The 13,545-nt window shown below is 35.3% G+C and overlaps 1 protein-coding gene across 10 annotated transcripts; it reads right to left on the reverse strand.

Annotated features, from left to right (window-relative positions):
* Window positions 1-622: 622 nt before the first annotated feature.
* LOC100261030 (protein MEI2-like 4) lies at window positions 623-10,689 on the reverse strand. Of its 10 annotated transcripts, none has more exons than XM_059733902.1 (16): window positions 10,160-10,665; window positions 9,184-9,370; window positions 8,986-9,031; window positions 7,838-7,986; window positions 7,642-7,744; window positions 6,808-7,241; window positions 6,539-6,697; window positions 6,228-6,344; window positions 5,993-6,144; window positions 5,605-5,693; window positions 5,078-5,500; window positions 3,025-3,679; window positions 2,562-2,646; window positions 2,394-2,462; window positions 2,070-2,249; window positions 623-1,346 (listed from the first exon to the last, which is right to left on the reverse strand). In XM_059733902.1, exons 2-16 carry the CDS (start codon window positions 9,259-9,261, stop codon window positions 1,182-1,184), a joined length of 2,904 nt encoding a protein of 967 aa, XP_059589885.1. In that variant the 5' UTR covers window positions 9,262-9,370; window positions 10,160-10,665; the 3' UTR covers window positions 623-1,181. The 10 variants fall into 10 exon arrangements, with proteins under 10 accessions (XP_059589885.1, XP_010663802.1, XP_059589883.1 ...); XM_010665500.3 differs by having other exon boundaries at window positions 5,078-5,503; XM_059733900.1 differs by having other exon boundaries at window positions 7,642-7,983; window positions 10,160-10,689.
* Between the last annotated feature and the right edge of the window lie 2,856 nt (window positions 10,690-13,545).

The raw sequence follows: 13,545 nt of genomic DNA on the forward strand, positions 1-13,545 counted from the left end.
TTTCATCTTCAATTAAAAAAAAAAAGGTTATAAAGTTTTTTTTAATTATTAAATGCAATAGTTAAATTGTACTTTAATCAAAAAAAAATATTAGCCTAGGTTTAGGCTCAATCCTTGTCCAAAATCATTTTGGAATGTGAGTTTAGCTAAGGAATTTGATATGCCACTTATCAAGAAAGGAAAGACCCATATTTGTTAATCATAGCCCGGAAACCTTTGTCTTTTCTATTATTGCTATTATTATTTTTTTAAAATCATATTTCTAAATGATTTTGTAGTTTTTAGTTATAACGCTATGGAGACTGTAATGGGAGATGGAATAGACACAAGTTCAAACAATCACTACATTATTCATCCAGACCAAGTAGTGCAAACCTCCAAATCTGGAATTCTATGTGAGAAGAGATCAACAAGCTTAGCTAACTACTGAAGAAAAGATAAATTTTCAAAGCTTAAGAACTCATACCCCAGTTAGCAGTAGGGCTCTAAGAAATCAACCACCAGGCTAACCATAAGTTGTGCTATTCGAGATAGGCGAAGCCATGGAGGCAAATATAATAATAGTTATATAACAACACAATTAAGTAGCTTCAAAGATTCAAGAACTGGCAAGGAACTATGGTAATACCAACAAAAAAGGGTATTCATTTAACAGTAAGCAAGAGCACTTCCAAAATTTCCACGACCAGAACATTTGTCTGCTGTGTAATGTCTCCCTCTCCCCTCTTTCAAGTAATCACACCCCCTTGTCCAGGCCAAAAACAGAAACCCCACCAAGGACTCGAAAACTTTCCCAGAAAAGAAGGAATTACAGAGAATTGTTGTGATTGGGAAAAAAAAAAAAATATTTAAGGCCGAGAAGACCCCCTGAATCTTACCTCCCTCAGAAACTCCTGTACATTGTATATTACTCACAACCCAAAATCCTGAGCCTCTGTTAAGCCAGTCACTGTACTCGTGATCAAACCCAATACAAATTTTTACATAACCGAAGAAAACTGTGAGGTAAACTCCCTTCGATTTTGGTGATGCATTCTGGTCACCAAAATTTTTAATGGGGCATCTCTATAGTGAAAACTATTCCGTCAGGCCACCCCAGAAATACAGAACTGGGATGGATATGATATGATTTTTGTAGTTGATATAGGGTCTTACAGTTAGTGCTCTGGAAAGCAGTTTGCTTAATCTGAGTCCTTGGCAGAACCCAACAAAGTGACTGCTCCATTGGAAGATTCCTCTCCATTTGCAGAAGTTGTTGGGCTCCCTTGATGCTGACTCTCCTCACCCCCACTAGTTCGAGCTTTGCCTGGTCTTGATCGTATATTGCTACCCATGGGGAATGGCTCCTAGCCACACAAGAAAAAGAGGTCAGTTCTGTTTATGTACGATTTTCAGAAAAATTACCAAAAAAGGGAAAAGCATGATCTAGGAGAGTCTTTGGCCTATAAGTTATTAGAACTCAATTGAAACCAAGAAAAATACAAAGTCAATAGCCGGAAAAATATTCCAATTGGCACATCCCAGAATTTACCGGCTTTAACTTTTTACAATCTTGACTCTACATTTTACCACACATTTCTCCTATTTAAATAATGCAATGACAAAAAAAAACTGTCAAGGACAGAATCACAACCAATATAACATTGGCAGGAATGGATATACTCATTCAAAGCAGTCTTAGTCCATCAATTTGGACCCAGTGCCCTTTTTTAGTGGTTACAAACAGATTCAATTAGTGGGCATTAAACTTCAATGATAAAGATGGCACACTCAAGGGGAAACTGAGCCCAGGTCAGTGAGATGATCGCCAATGGAAACCATACCAGCTGAGTGATAGGCATTTGCACATTGTGAATTATAGTAAAAAAATTTAGTCTAACTTAACATCACTGTGCATAATAATATAATATTTTATAAACCTTCCTCAGCAGGGACGATATCAAGGAAAGGAATACAAGTAATCATACATTAATAGTCATTACCAATTAGAATAAAGAATATTCTTAAACAGGTTTACATCCGAGATCCAACAACAAAATAGAGAACATACTTTATGTCAGATGTCCTACCTGATCACCTGCATTTGGACCATCAGTATGAAATAGAATAGGGCGGCAACGTTTATCCTCATTCATCAAGCTCGAGTTTTGGAAATGAGCAATAAGAGCAGTTTTTCCTTGAATTCGAGCATATGCAAGAGATGCCACCTTCTCACTGTTGAACTTCTCCCACTTTTTACCATTGAATGCCTGTGAAATATATGATACATTCTGATTAGCAGTTCTCAGTCCATATCAGTTGCAGACCTTATGAAATTCTGTAGACAAGAAGCTTTCCTTTGAAAGCCGAAAAAAGTATTAAGTATAATTATATTACAATGCATGGATTCTAACCTGATGGAATGGAACAATATGAAGAGGATCAATCATGTTGACAAAAGCATAGCCCACATTGCATTTGTTCTGCAAAACAGAATTTGCAAAAAGGCGAATCAGATATGTGCATATGTCATATGTGATTTTCTTCCCCAAAGAAATTCAATCCATGCAAGATTTACTTACTTTGAAGTCAATTGGCAAATAAATAAAATCATAAGTTCCTCGATGATGTTCATCAATTGCAGCAAGAAGCATTTTTGAAGTATACCTACAATTACCATTATATCAAATCAAAAGGCAGAAATAACAGAGGATGCAACAGGAATCTGAGCAATTATGGTGTGTAAAACCACAAATAGAAATGAATGGGGAAATGGTTATTAACATGAGATGGTATGCGATAAATACTTTGGTTTGGAATGCTAAACTGGAACAAATTGGACAACCAAGAGCACAGAGCATCATACAACCAAACAGCTTGATAAAAATGATCTAAATCATCCTGTCAGGCTGATGTTTGTGCTTAGACACTCAAAAAGCTGACTCCATAATTAAATAGTGAAGTTTCAGGGAAGGAGGGGTAACAAAATCACATTGTAGCAACAAACAGAAAAGGTAAAAACAGCAAGGACAATTATTCACATACTTGTTGGGAATGTTCTTTATCATCAGTGTCGTTCGGCAGTCTTCCCCACGTAATATACGATCAATGTCAAGTTCATACTGTTTCTTATCAGTATGGTTGGAATTGGCTTCAGTTCTACGGTGTGAGAGGTTTCTCACACGCTCCATAGGCAAATCAAAAGAAGAGGGAATTGAAAGCATTGAATTCCTTCCAGGGAATACATGGCAAATCTGCTGAGGAGAGCGCAGCCCGACATTTGCAGATATGTCCATGCAATTTCCACCAACATGGGGAAAGATGTGAGAAGCCATTTCCAAGGGATGCAATGGAGAACTTCCTGGAAAACCCACACTCCCAAGAGAACCCAAGTGAAAACCAGAAGTTTCAGGAGATTCTCCACTGTAGGCATGCCGTCTATCCCAAAGGGAGGGATTAACAGCTGGTGCTGATCCAACATGATGGTGGTGCACAGGTGAAACAATGTTCAGCATATGAGGTGGAGGTCTAGGAAATCCGGGTACTTGTGTGGGCCGTTGAGCATGAACACCATTACTAAATGATGGAGAATTTGGCCAGATCATGGGACTTGAAGAATGATGCTGATACGAGCTGGAGTTTCCCCATGCACGATGAAGTCCATGAACAGGGCAACTCCCATTTCCAGATGAGCCAAAAGCTACAGGATTTTTTCAGTTCCATAATTGCAGAAAAATAAATAAATAAATAAAATTTAAACCAAGTCAATCTACTGAGATCCTAAAAGAACAAGACTTTTTCACTCAAAAGGAGATTTTCAGCGCTATGAAAAACAGTGTGGCTCAGTTCAAACGACATGAGCAAGATTCCCCAAATATCCCAGATCCATGTCCAAAAGGTGTGTGATATACTTTGTGTTGGCCATGAACATACCAAAAGATAATGTAAATGGGAGAGGAACAAAACTCTACCAGGAAAGGAATGGACCTATCCACTAAAAGTACAAGTTTCCAGTTATGTCAACAAAAAATGCAAATAAGAATAAGCCAAAAGTTGAGGCAGGTTAAAAGTTTCATACATGTCAATAGGAACTGAAATGCACAGCACCATCTAATTTGGAGTACTATAGATAGGGTTAGGCTTAGAGGGTGTTTAATAAAACTTAATTCTTAAGTCATTGAATTGATTTAACATACTTAATATGCTTAATAACTTAAACTTAAGTCATTAAGTCAATAAGTTGATTTATCAAACACCATGTTACATATATTCAAATTTAAATTGGACTGTTGATGTATCAAAACACATGATTTCTCCACCCTATTAGTAAAAGATTTACCAATTGTCATGAAAATTTTCTCCATTGCTTCATTTAGTGTTTTCAAACATATTTCCATTGGATCACTAGACTATTAGAGCATGATGGCTTACACTTTAAGAGTACACATAAGTTGTTCTAATTGATACTAGTATTTGGGAGTTGATGTTAGGTTCCATCCTGCTAACTAAAAGAATGCAAAAACAGCTAATTCAAAATCCAAAAAAAGCATTTAAACATATTCGCTAATCATTTTAGGAAAGAGAATAAAAAGAAGACAAATTTTTCCAATGTCTACATTTAATGTACAAGAACAAAATGCAATTGAAACTTAGAGATCTTTACCACAGACAGCAAAATAGCGGCTGTTTTTCATGATGACCCAGCTTCAAACCACATAACAATCAGAGAAAGATAATTAAGACCAATTTTATGATTCCTGTTTAGTCCATAAACCTTAATCTGAATGGTTCACCATGTATATTCAAACGTCAAAATTTGTAGTTCAGACCTTCAGATAGGAATAAATGATTGAAATATTTGTGAAGCCTAATGAGTATTTATACTTTCTTATAATAGTAGGCACTAAATGCATAATACTGTAATTAAACAGCCCATGATCAACATTGACCTGAACCTTAAATACTCACTTCAAAATATGTTCAGCTACCTAATGACATATCCTAATGGCAATCAATCAGTTCTCACTTCTAAAAGAAATGGAAGGAAAGCAAAAGGAGTTGAACAGGATAACTGCAGAAAATGATCCACTACACTTACCCCCTCCATTAAGTTCAATCGGGTGCCCATTTGAACCCACTCTGTGGATGTGCCTGTTGTCAATTCCCTCTGTTATTCTCGGACCAACATGACCAGTCATGTCCCCAATTGTGCTAGAAGAGTTGTATCTAATAGCATTGGCTAAATTATCATGATACTCAGGGAGGGAATGAGGATGGTAATTAGGAAAACTTTGGTTGCCAAACTTCATCTGATCCAATGTGTTGCTGGTTTCACCAAGACCAAATTCATTGATGATGGATACCACTCTCATCGGTGAGGGCAAGGTGTTTGGAACACTAGAACTCCCATGGGAAGTGGCATTTTCAACAAATGAACCAATAGGCATTCGAACTGCAGAATGCAAGTCCTGGATAGATACATTATCCATGCAGCTAGATGTCTTTATTCCAGGAGAAACCGCTGTTGCAAAAGTTTTCATGTAAGGATAGGAAAAGCATTTTGTACTACTGAGATGACAACATGCTAATTTAATATGCAGAAATTTTTGTCAGGCAGAAACATACCCATGCAACCAGATGATAAGTTGTCATCAGGGCTTTGACACAAAATGGATTCATCTTGCTCCAGTTCAGAAGAGCACAGTTGCATCAAACTATCAAAAAAAATCTACATAAGATTACTAGTAACAAGGGAGAAAGATCAAACATGATATGTTGACATTCAGACACTGGAGCAAGGTGAATCATAAACACAGTGCCACTCATGAACCATGGTGGTCAAAAATTGAAAGCAATAACTCCATTCATTTTGGTTTAGATTATATTGCCACAATTAAGAAAAAGCACCCCAGAGAAAAGGAAAAGGAATAGGTTTCTGATCTCAGTCAGAAGTTAATGTCCATCTTAATCAGGCCAGTAACAACTAGAAGGAAATGAATGTGCATGGACATACCACCGTCTTGAACCCCCTGGACGGCTTGGTTCAAGCTTGATCCGTTTCCCAGCAATATCACTCCTGTTCAATGCACGAAGAGCAGCTTCTGCAGCTCTAACATCAAAAAATTCAATGAATTTGTGATGCCGCTTGTGTGGAGTTTCCCGGATCTGTAAGCCATCAATAAGAGTTATGTAATTTGTAATGTTTCACACATCTGTTCAGTAAGTACAGAGTACAATAAACAGCTTACTTCCTTAATTTCTCCATAAATGCCAAAAATTTGACGAAGATCATCATTGGAAACAGATGAATCAAGGTTAAATACCACAAGGGTACCCTGGTTGATATCTTTCTCCGAAGGATTGTCCTAACATAACACCGAGTTAAAAAGAACATCAAACAACAAAGCATCACCTTGACATGCAGAACCATTTCAATAAACACAAACCCAAATAGCATCCAAAGCATTGTCAATGATAATGCTAACACAAAACACTGAATATGATAACTGTAAAACAATATCATGTGTGCAGCAAGATTTTTTGAACATGCTCAACATACCTTTGGAATTGAATAATGAATATCAAGTTTCCTCCGTCTCAGTGGCTTATTCTGAAGGGCTCTCATTGCATTTCTGGCTGCCCTTATATCATAATAAGAAATCATAACAAACCCGCGATGCTTGCAAGCTGTGTAAAGTGTTCGGATGTCTCCATATTGCTGAAAGAATGGAACATATGTGTTAATTGAACTTCCAAGAAGCTTTGATGACAAGCTTGCAGAGACTCCCAAGTCAAACACTTCAAGGGATAAAGAAATAATATACGTACCTCAAAAAGATCCCTTAATTCTGAATCTTCAACATTGCTGTTGATATTTCGCACAAAAAGTGTTCTGGAAGGGTGTTCACCATAAGGGTGTTCACTTGCAAGTGAGCCATTAGAACCTCCTTGACTGTTGGGAATTCCCCCATTAAAATCAGAATGTCTTTGGCTGATACACAAATGATCATCCCCTTCTAGTTCCATGCCTCCACCACTGCTAAACAGATCAAAATCTTCAAAATCATCACCATTATTTGCATGAGCATTATACCCCATGTCATCAACCACTCCCGAAAATAGCTCATCTTCATCAGGAAGGAGATTTCCGAGGGTTTGAACCTCAATTTCTTCAAGGGATTTAAAGAGCTTCTCTTCCTCAGAGTGAGGAGCAACAGTGCCAGCAGACTGATGAGATAGAACATCACTGGTCGATACTCTCACTGTGCAGGAAATGCCAAAGGTTAGAGGGGAAAATAAAACTTGTGCAGAATCCAATAAAAAATAAAAAATAAAATTATGCAAATGCTTCAGTAACTAGCAAAAACAACAACAACAATAATAATAAAGTGAAAAATAGCAGAAAAAAATGTGAAACATGCAGGTAAAACTAGTTAAAGAAAATTGTGGACCGAGTTAATAAACAAGTGGCATTTTTCTGCCAAATTGAAAAACCAACTTTTATAGGTGTGCTTAGCATGATCTATGACAAATTAATGCAACCATCAATCCAGTTATAGTGTGGCACAGTAATTTAAGCATTCATCAGTCTAGCAAAACAGATGGCAAAGATACATACATGCAAATATGGATGAGCATCTTGATTAAGAAATGAAAACTTACACTTCCTATTAAATATTTCAGACAATGAGCTTGAAAAGAGACTGCTCTCATATAGGGCTCCATTGATACTAGTCTTTTTTACTTCCACGTAAGAGGAAGCAGGCTGCACGTACAAATTTGACCATGTTTTTGAATTGTGATCCACAGTTCTCCATGGAGTCCTAGACAAATTAGCAGTTCCCTCTTCTCTGTTTACCTGCAGTTTTTCTTTCTGGTCTCTAGCCAGATAGGACTCTGGTCCTTCCGAGTAATCCACTGACTTTGATCCAACTGGTAAAAGTTTTTCCAAGGGCGATGAAGTAACCGACTTGCTGCCAGGTATTCGTGCTACTCCATCTCCTTCTGCTGAAGGACAACATTTACTCATCAATAAGATAAAAGATTCACCCCTCATTTACATCTTGCAATCAATTTATCAACTCTGTACAACATTACAAATGGTGCAATAAAAAAAGTAGACAAGGAGATCATGATGCTCAAGATGCGCAAAAAAGCACTAAGCATGTTTTAGTTTACTTGAATTTGAATCTAAAGACAAATAAATATTAATCAAGAAGCACTCCAGTAAAAAAACAACCATTCTAAACCAGCTAGAGAACTGCAAGTTACACATAGGAAATATAAAACATAATAAACCCTTAGTGCCACCATATAACAATAACGATATCATGCAAAATGACATGCAAGGGGTAATATAAGTATGTTAAGAAAATTAACGACAATAAAAAAGACAATTTTTACCAGGGAATAAAGTTATTATTTCAAGAGAACTACCTATTCACTCGTTTCTCTAGATAAAAGGAACTTTAATTTCTAGTTGGCCAGTTGTTGAATATGCCATATTAACTAAATCAAGATCTTGTGGGTGCTAAAAACAAATGGTTTGGCTGTGCTGGATTCTGTACAAATGTTTTCAACCGGTAGCTCATTTGTGATGATAATTCATGGTAAATATCAACTGGTAAACCCTTGCTAATAACTAAGGTGCCCCTGCCATTCTGGTGATGAGACCTCAGGGACATTGGCAGATCATTCATATCTGTAATACTTCTAGAAATTACAACCACATTTGGTACAATATTTTCAAAGAAATATATTACTAAAGAGTCGTAAACCATTAATGAGGAAGCAATTTGTGTGGAAGATTTGTCTAAACAAGATCATTTAGCAGAAAGCATCAGTTCAGATTAGGCACAAATTGAACGTTGACTTAGTAGACTAAATTAAACATATTCCAATGCTTTACTAGCTGGGATTTGAGGAGATTTGGACATCCTGGCACACTTTTTTATAAAATAAATGAAAAAAATAAAACCCTCGATGTATAAAAATAAAGATGCTCACCATGGTGATCAGACATGATTTTGGGCTTCCAAAATCCAACTTGTCTCTGTCCAATGGAGGGGCACAGCAAATCAAAAAATATGATCAATATTTAGAAAAAACAAAAAAAAAAGACATGAAAACTTGATATCATACAGTGCCTTTCCAAACCATAAACAAATGATTGAAAAATTTTGAAGGTATGTGGAGGAAAAACACCTCAGCAGGAAAACAGATGTCATCAAACAAGGGGGACGATGCAGATACACCCCTCGGGTCCATGACTTCAAATGGCATTGTGCAACTGGAAAACCCAAATGTCTAAACCGCTAGAAAGAAAGAAAAAAAAAACACTCGAGAGTTTTTCACTGTTGGATCCGTCTAAGCTTCATAGATGACAAACCTTCTGCAGTGAAATCCAAAACCAAACAAAAGAAATTAAAATCAAATGCATTGTAGGAATGTCAGAGTCAGGCGATCAAAAACACTAATTAATGTCGAGGGATCACAAAATCAGAACACCGCAACAGAAAATGTAGGTGGTTTTCGAGATGCATTTGCAACTGAAAGAGGAAAAAAATACAGTAAGATCCTGAATCTGAACGGGCATAACCTGTGCAAGACCTAAGAGGGTTGAGATTAAAAAAAAAGGAATTTTTTTTCCCTTGCCATTTAAAAGACACTGAAATAAAATAGTAGAGTGAAAATGAAAACCAGTGGCTTACCTACCAACGACCAAACAATCAAGGTGCCGTTTGGCAGATGAGTAAACAAAATGATTTTTGAATAATTGTGTTTTACATTACACACAACCTGAGAAAACAAAGAGCACCACCTAACTCAGCCAAACACAACAATTTAGCCCGGCTGGAGCAAGCTTCTCACTGTTTCAGTTTTAATCGGCAACCAAACAGATAAAGACGCTAAGAAAACCAAAGAATGGACTGAAACCGGATCAAAAAGGAAAAAAAAAAACGCATTCCTGGAACTCAATTCGGAACTGGAAAGCTCCAGAAGGCTTATTCCAGATCGATTGAAGAGGATCAACAGAGAGAACAAGTACAAACATCTAAATCGAAAAACCGACAAAGATCGGCGCGAAACAGAAGCACAAAAAAAAAGGCACAATTCAACAATCCGATCTTCTCCAACGCCACAAAATTGAACGAAACACCGTCAAGAGCTAAAATCACACCTTTTGAAGGATCATAAACCTACAGCGAACCTCGCTCATTCCAAAAGCTGGGCAATTTTACAATGATTGGGGAGGATAAGGAGATGGAGGAGGAGGCATTTAAGAAGAAGAGAAAAGGGAATGAATTAGGAGAGAAGGCATGGGGGAAGAGAAAGGGATCTCAGAATATGTGCCTTGTAGCCAGCTGCCTACCAAGCTTCGATACCCTCTCTCCCCTTTTCCCTGCATTGCAAGCTATGAAACTTTCAGAAATGGAGAGAGAGAGAGAATATTTTCCTTTTGTTAGCTTTTTTTTTTTATTTATCAAAAGAGAAAAAGACAAAGAGCGATAGGTGCTGGTGGTGGTCGTGTCGGAAGTGGGTGGCTCTCCCGGCCGGCGATCATGGCATGTGACGGAGGAGCGAGATGCCGCTGGGGTGTCGCTCGCTCCTCTGAGAGAAAAAGAGAGAAAGGGACAGAGAAGATAGAGAGAGAAAGGTAAGTTCGGTTGGAGGCTTTGAAAAGAGAGAGACATGGAAGAAATAGGCGGGGTTTCTGGATTAACGGTTGCGATTTACCATCATTTCTATCAAATTTTTTATCAAATATTCGATGTTATCGTAATTATTAATTATATTATAAAACAAAATTTTTACTAAATATATTTTATTTTTAAAAAAAAATCCATTCTAATACGAAATTATACTGAAATCTCCTTAAAATTTTCATAAAAGTCTTTTTTTTTTTTTTCTCGGAATGATTCTTTGTCGAGGATAAAAGCAGTGTTTAAAACACTTTATACGGCACTTTATTCATCTTTAATAAACAAAAAAAAAACAAGAAAACACGTATAATTTTTTAAGGTAAATTATAAGAATGATACTTTTAAGATTAAGAACTTATTTCTTAAATTTGTTTTTAAATAATTCATTTTGTTTTAAAGTCTGTAGAAAATGTTTTTATTCTAAAAAAATATGAAAAACCATTTTATAATATTGAAAATCACTTTTAGAGTGGTATGAAGAATCATTTAACAAATAATTCTCTTATTATATGGATGTTTTTTTATCAAAATTTGAGAGAGAAAAGAAAAAATGAATGAAAGAGGAGGGGGGGTGTGGCGAAAAATGGGTGGATTTGGTATAATAGCTAAGAAAGGCATTAGGTGCGTGAAAGAAATCGGTGATGAGAGCAAGGGCTTAGGGGGGGCTGCGGAGGGAGGGAGTGTGTCTCGAGATGGGTGTCGTGTACGAAAGGTGTATGGATTTGTGAACAATCCATTCCTCCTCACTCCTCTCCTATTTATTACAATATTAATTATTTCTATGGATAAGATTTTGTTTAAAAACTTAAATCTAAAAGATAGCTTTTTTTTACCTATTTTTGGTAAACATACTCATATGCGTATGATATAAATATTTTTAAAACATTCTTCTTATTCTCCATTTAAAAAATATCCAAAAATAACTCAAATTTAAAAAATCACAATTAATTACTATGATTTTAAACTTAAATTTAAAACTAAAGTCATCAACTACAATTTTATGTTTAAAAGGATTTCAAAACCATAATTACTAACAACATTTTTGTAACAAAAAATTAAAAATCTTAGACCACATGGATGATGTCTGAGATACATCAGTTTAAAAATTAATTTGATACGAGGTTTAGTTTGTGGATTTTATTTTTTAAATGTATTATATTTATAAAAAAAATAGATAAGAAGAAATACAAATCATTCTTGTTATAAAAAAATTTATATTATACATAAAAAAATAACATGAAATAACCTATAAAAATACTTTAATTCTTTAATAGGAAAACAATATTTAATAAAAAATAATTGAAGGGCATTGATTAAAAAACCATGGTGATTTGTATGCGACTTGTAATCAGTGAGTGGTTGTGGTCTTATCACACATTATAAATTTTTTATTAGGGCATTGGATCATTTTCCCTTATTTTTGAATTTTTATAAGCTTGAGCTCCCATCAATGATCAACCCCTCGCCCACTAAAGCCAAGCTTTGGAAAAATAAAATATGCAAGTATGGGTCCAAATGAAAGGTTTATTGAATATCATCACTGAATTATGAGGTCCACATTGACCACCTTTTTAATATATATATTGCTGGGGTAAATTACATGGTTGAATCTTGTCTGTAACCCCCCGATTGATTCATCCTATAAAAGCTTTCTTCCTTTTTTTTGGTGCAATTATCATCAATTCCCAATAATGCCAGACTAAAAACACGTTGGGACAGCCAAAGTCTCTAATATGGAAAGCTTGAAACACGTTGGATACAAACCTCCTCAGATTTCCCCAATATCAATTAAATTATTTTATAATATAAAAAAAAAAGGTGTTATTTTGCAAAACGAGCATATAAAAAAAATAAAAAAATCGATATATAATAATAAATTTATGATATATGAATAGATAATCCTTCTTCGAGAAGAACTTTTGCAGATAGAACTCAGTGAAGGTCCAACATTTTGAAGTACTTGCATATAAATTAAAATGAAAACAACATTCTAATATTATCATTAATAGTACATTACATAATAAAAATAATAGTTGAAATAATGAACTTTTAAAGTGATTGCTCAAGTATTTTCATATTTTCAAAAAGATTTCAAATACTTAAATTTTGTAAGAGATTACTTTAAATATCGAGGGATATTTTAAACTTATAATTATCATTATAAAAAGATGAAAAAAAAAAAACTAAAAGTAGGAATATATGTATTTATTTATTGGTTAAATACTTAAATCAAGTCTTAACTTAGAATTTTGGTTAATGTGAAAGAAGCATTTAAGTGGAGGAAGACACTTCCAAGCTTTTAGGGCCACCCATTGAGATACCATTCATACCAAAGCCCCTAAACGAGCTTTTACATATTTCAAATAACCAGTAGATTATTTATTTATTTTGTGGGGGAGGAATTCAGTGGAGACACCATATGATTAAGATACTGGTTCTTGCTTTTCTCAATGTAATCATTGCAAACCCTCTTTGGCAATGATTCATATAAATGTAAATTAAGATTTTTGGCAACCCCAACATATGATAACTCCGAGACTTAATAAAAATGGCATGACACCTTCATTTTATTCATGATTTCGTTATTTTATATATTAATTTTATTTTTTATATGTTCCAAATATCATCATATATTGGAATCATTGATATTTCCAAATAATCACCCATGTAATAAATCCAAAGGTATTTGTAGAGTCTAGACCCCAGATTGATAAGAGGGCATGCATGCATCATCTGCCATGTGACCCCACAAAGTAAATCCAAAGGACAGCTAAAGATAAATCACTTAAAAAAAAAAGAAGGTGATGTGGCATATTGGGTATTAGATAATTTCGGATAATTTTACTTCGGATAGAGGCATTCA

This window comes from Vitis vinifera, chromosome 17 (assembly GCF_030704535.1).
Source record: "Vitis vinifera cultivar Pinot Noir 40024 chromosome 17, ASM3070453v1".
Classification (NCBI taxonomy): Eukaryota; Viridiplantae; Streptophyta; class Magnoliopsida; order Vitales; family Vitaceae; genus Vitis; species Vitis vinifera.

Bases quoted from the DNA above. Each gene is read 5' to 3' on its own strand.
- LOC100261030 (XM_010665496.3), bottom strand. From the start codon at position 9,261: ATGCCATTTGAAGTCATGGACCCGAGGGGTGTATCTGCATCGTCCCCC. The intron at 6,145-6,227 runs GTAAGCTGTTTA...GATGGCTTACAG, and splicing joins TTTATGGAGAAATTAAGGAA to ATCCGGGAAACTCCACACAA. The intron at 1,347-2,069 runs GTAGGACATCTG...TTGTGTGGCTAG, and splicing joins GTCCAAATGCAGGTGATCAG to GAGCCATTCCCCATGGGTAG.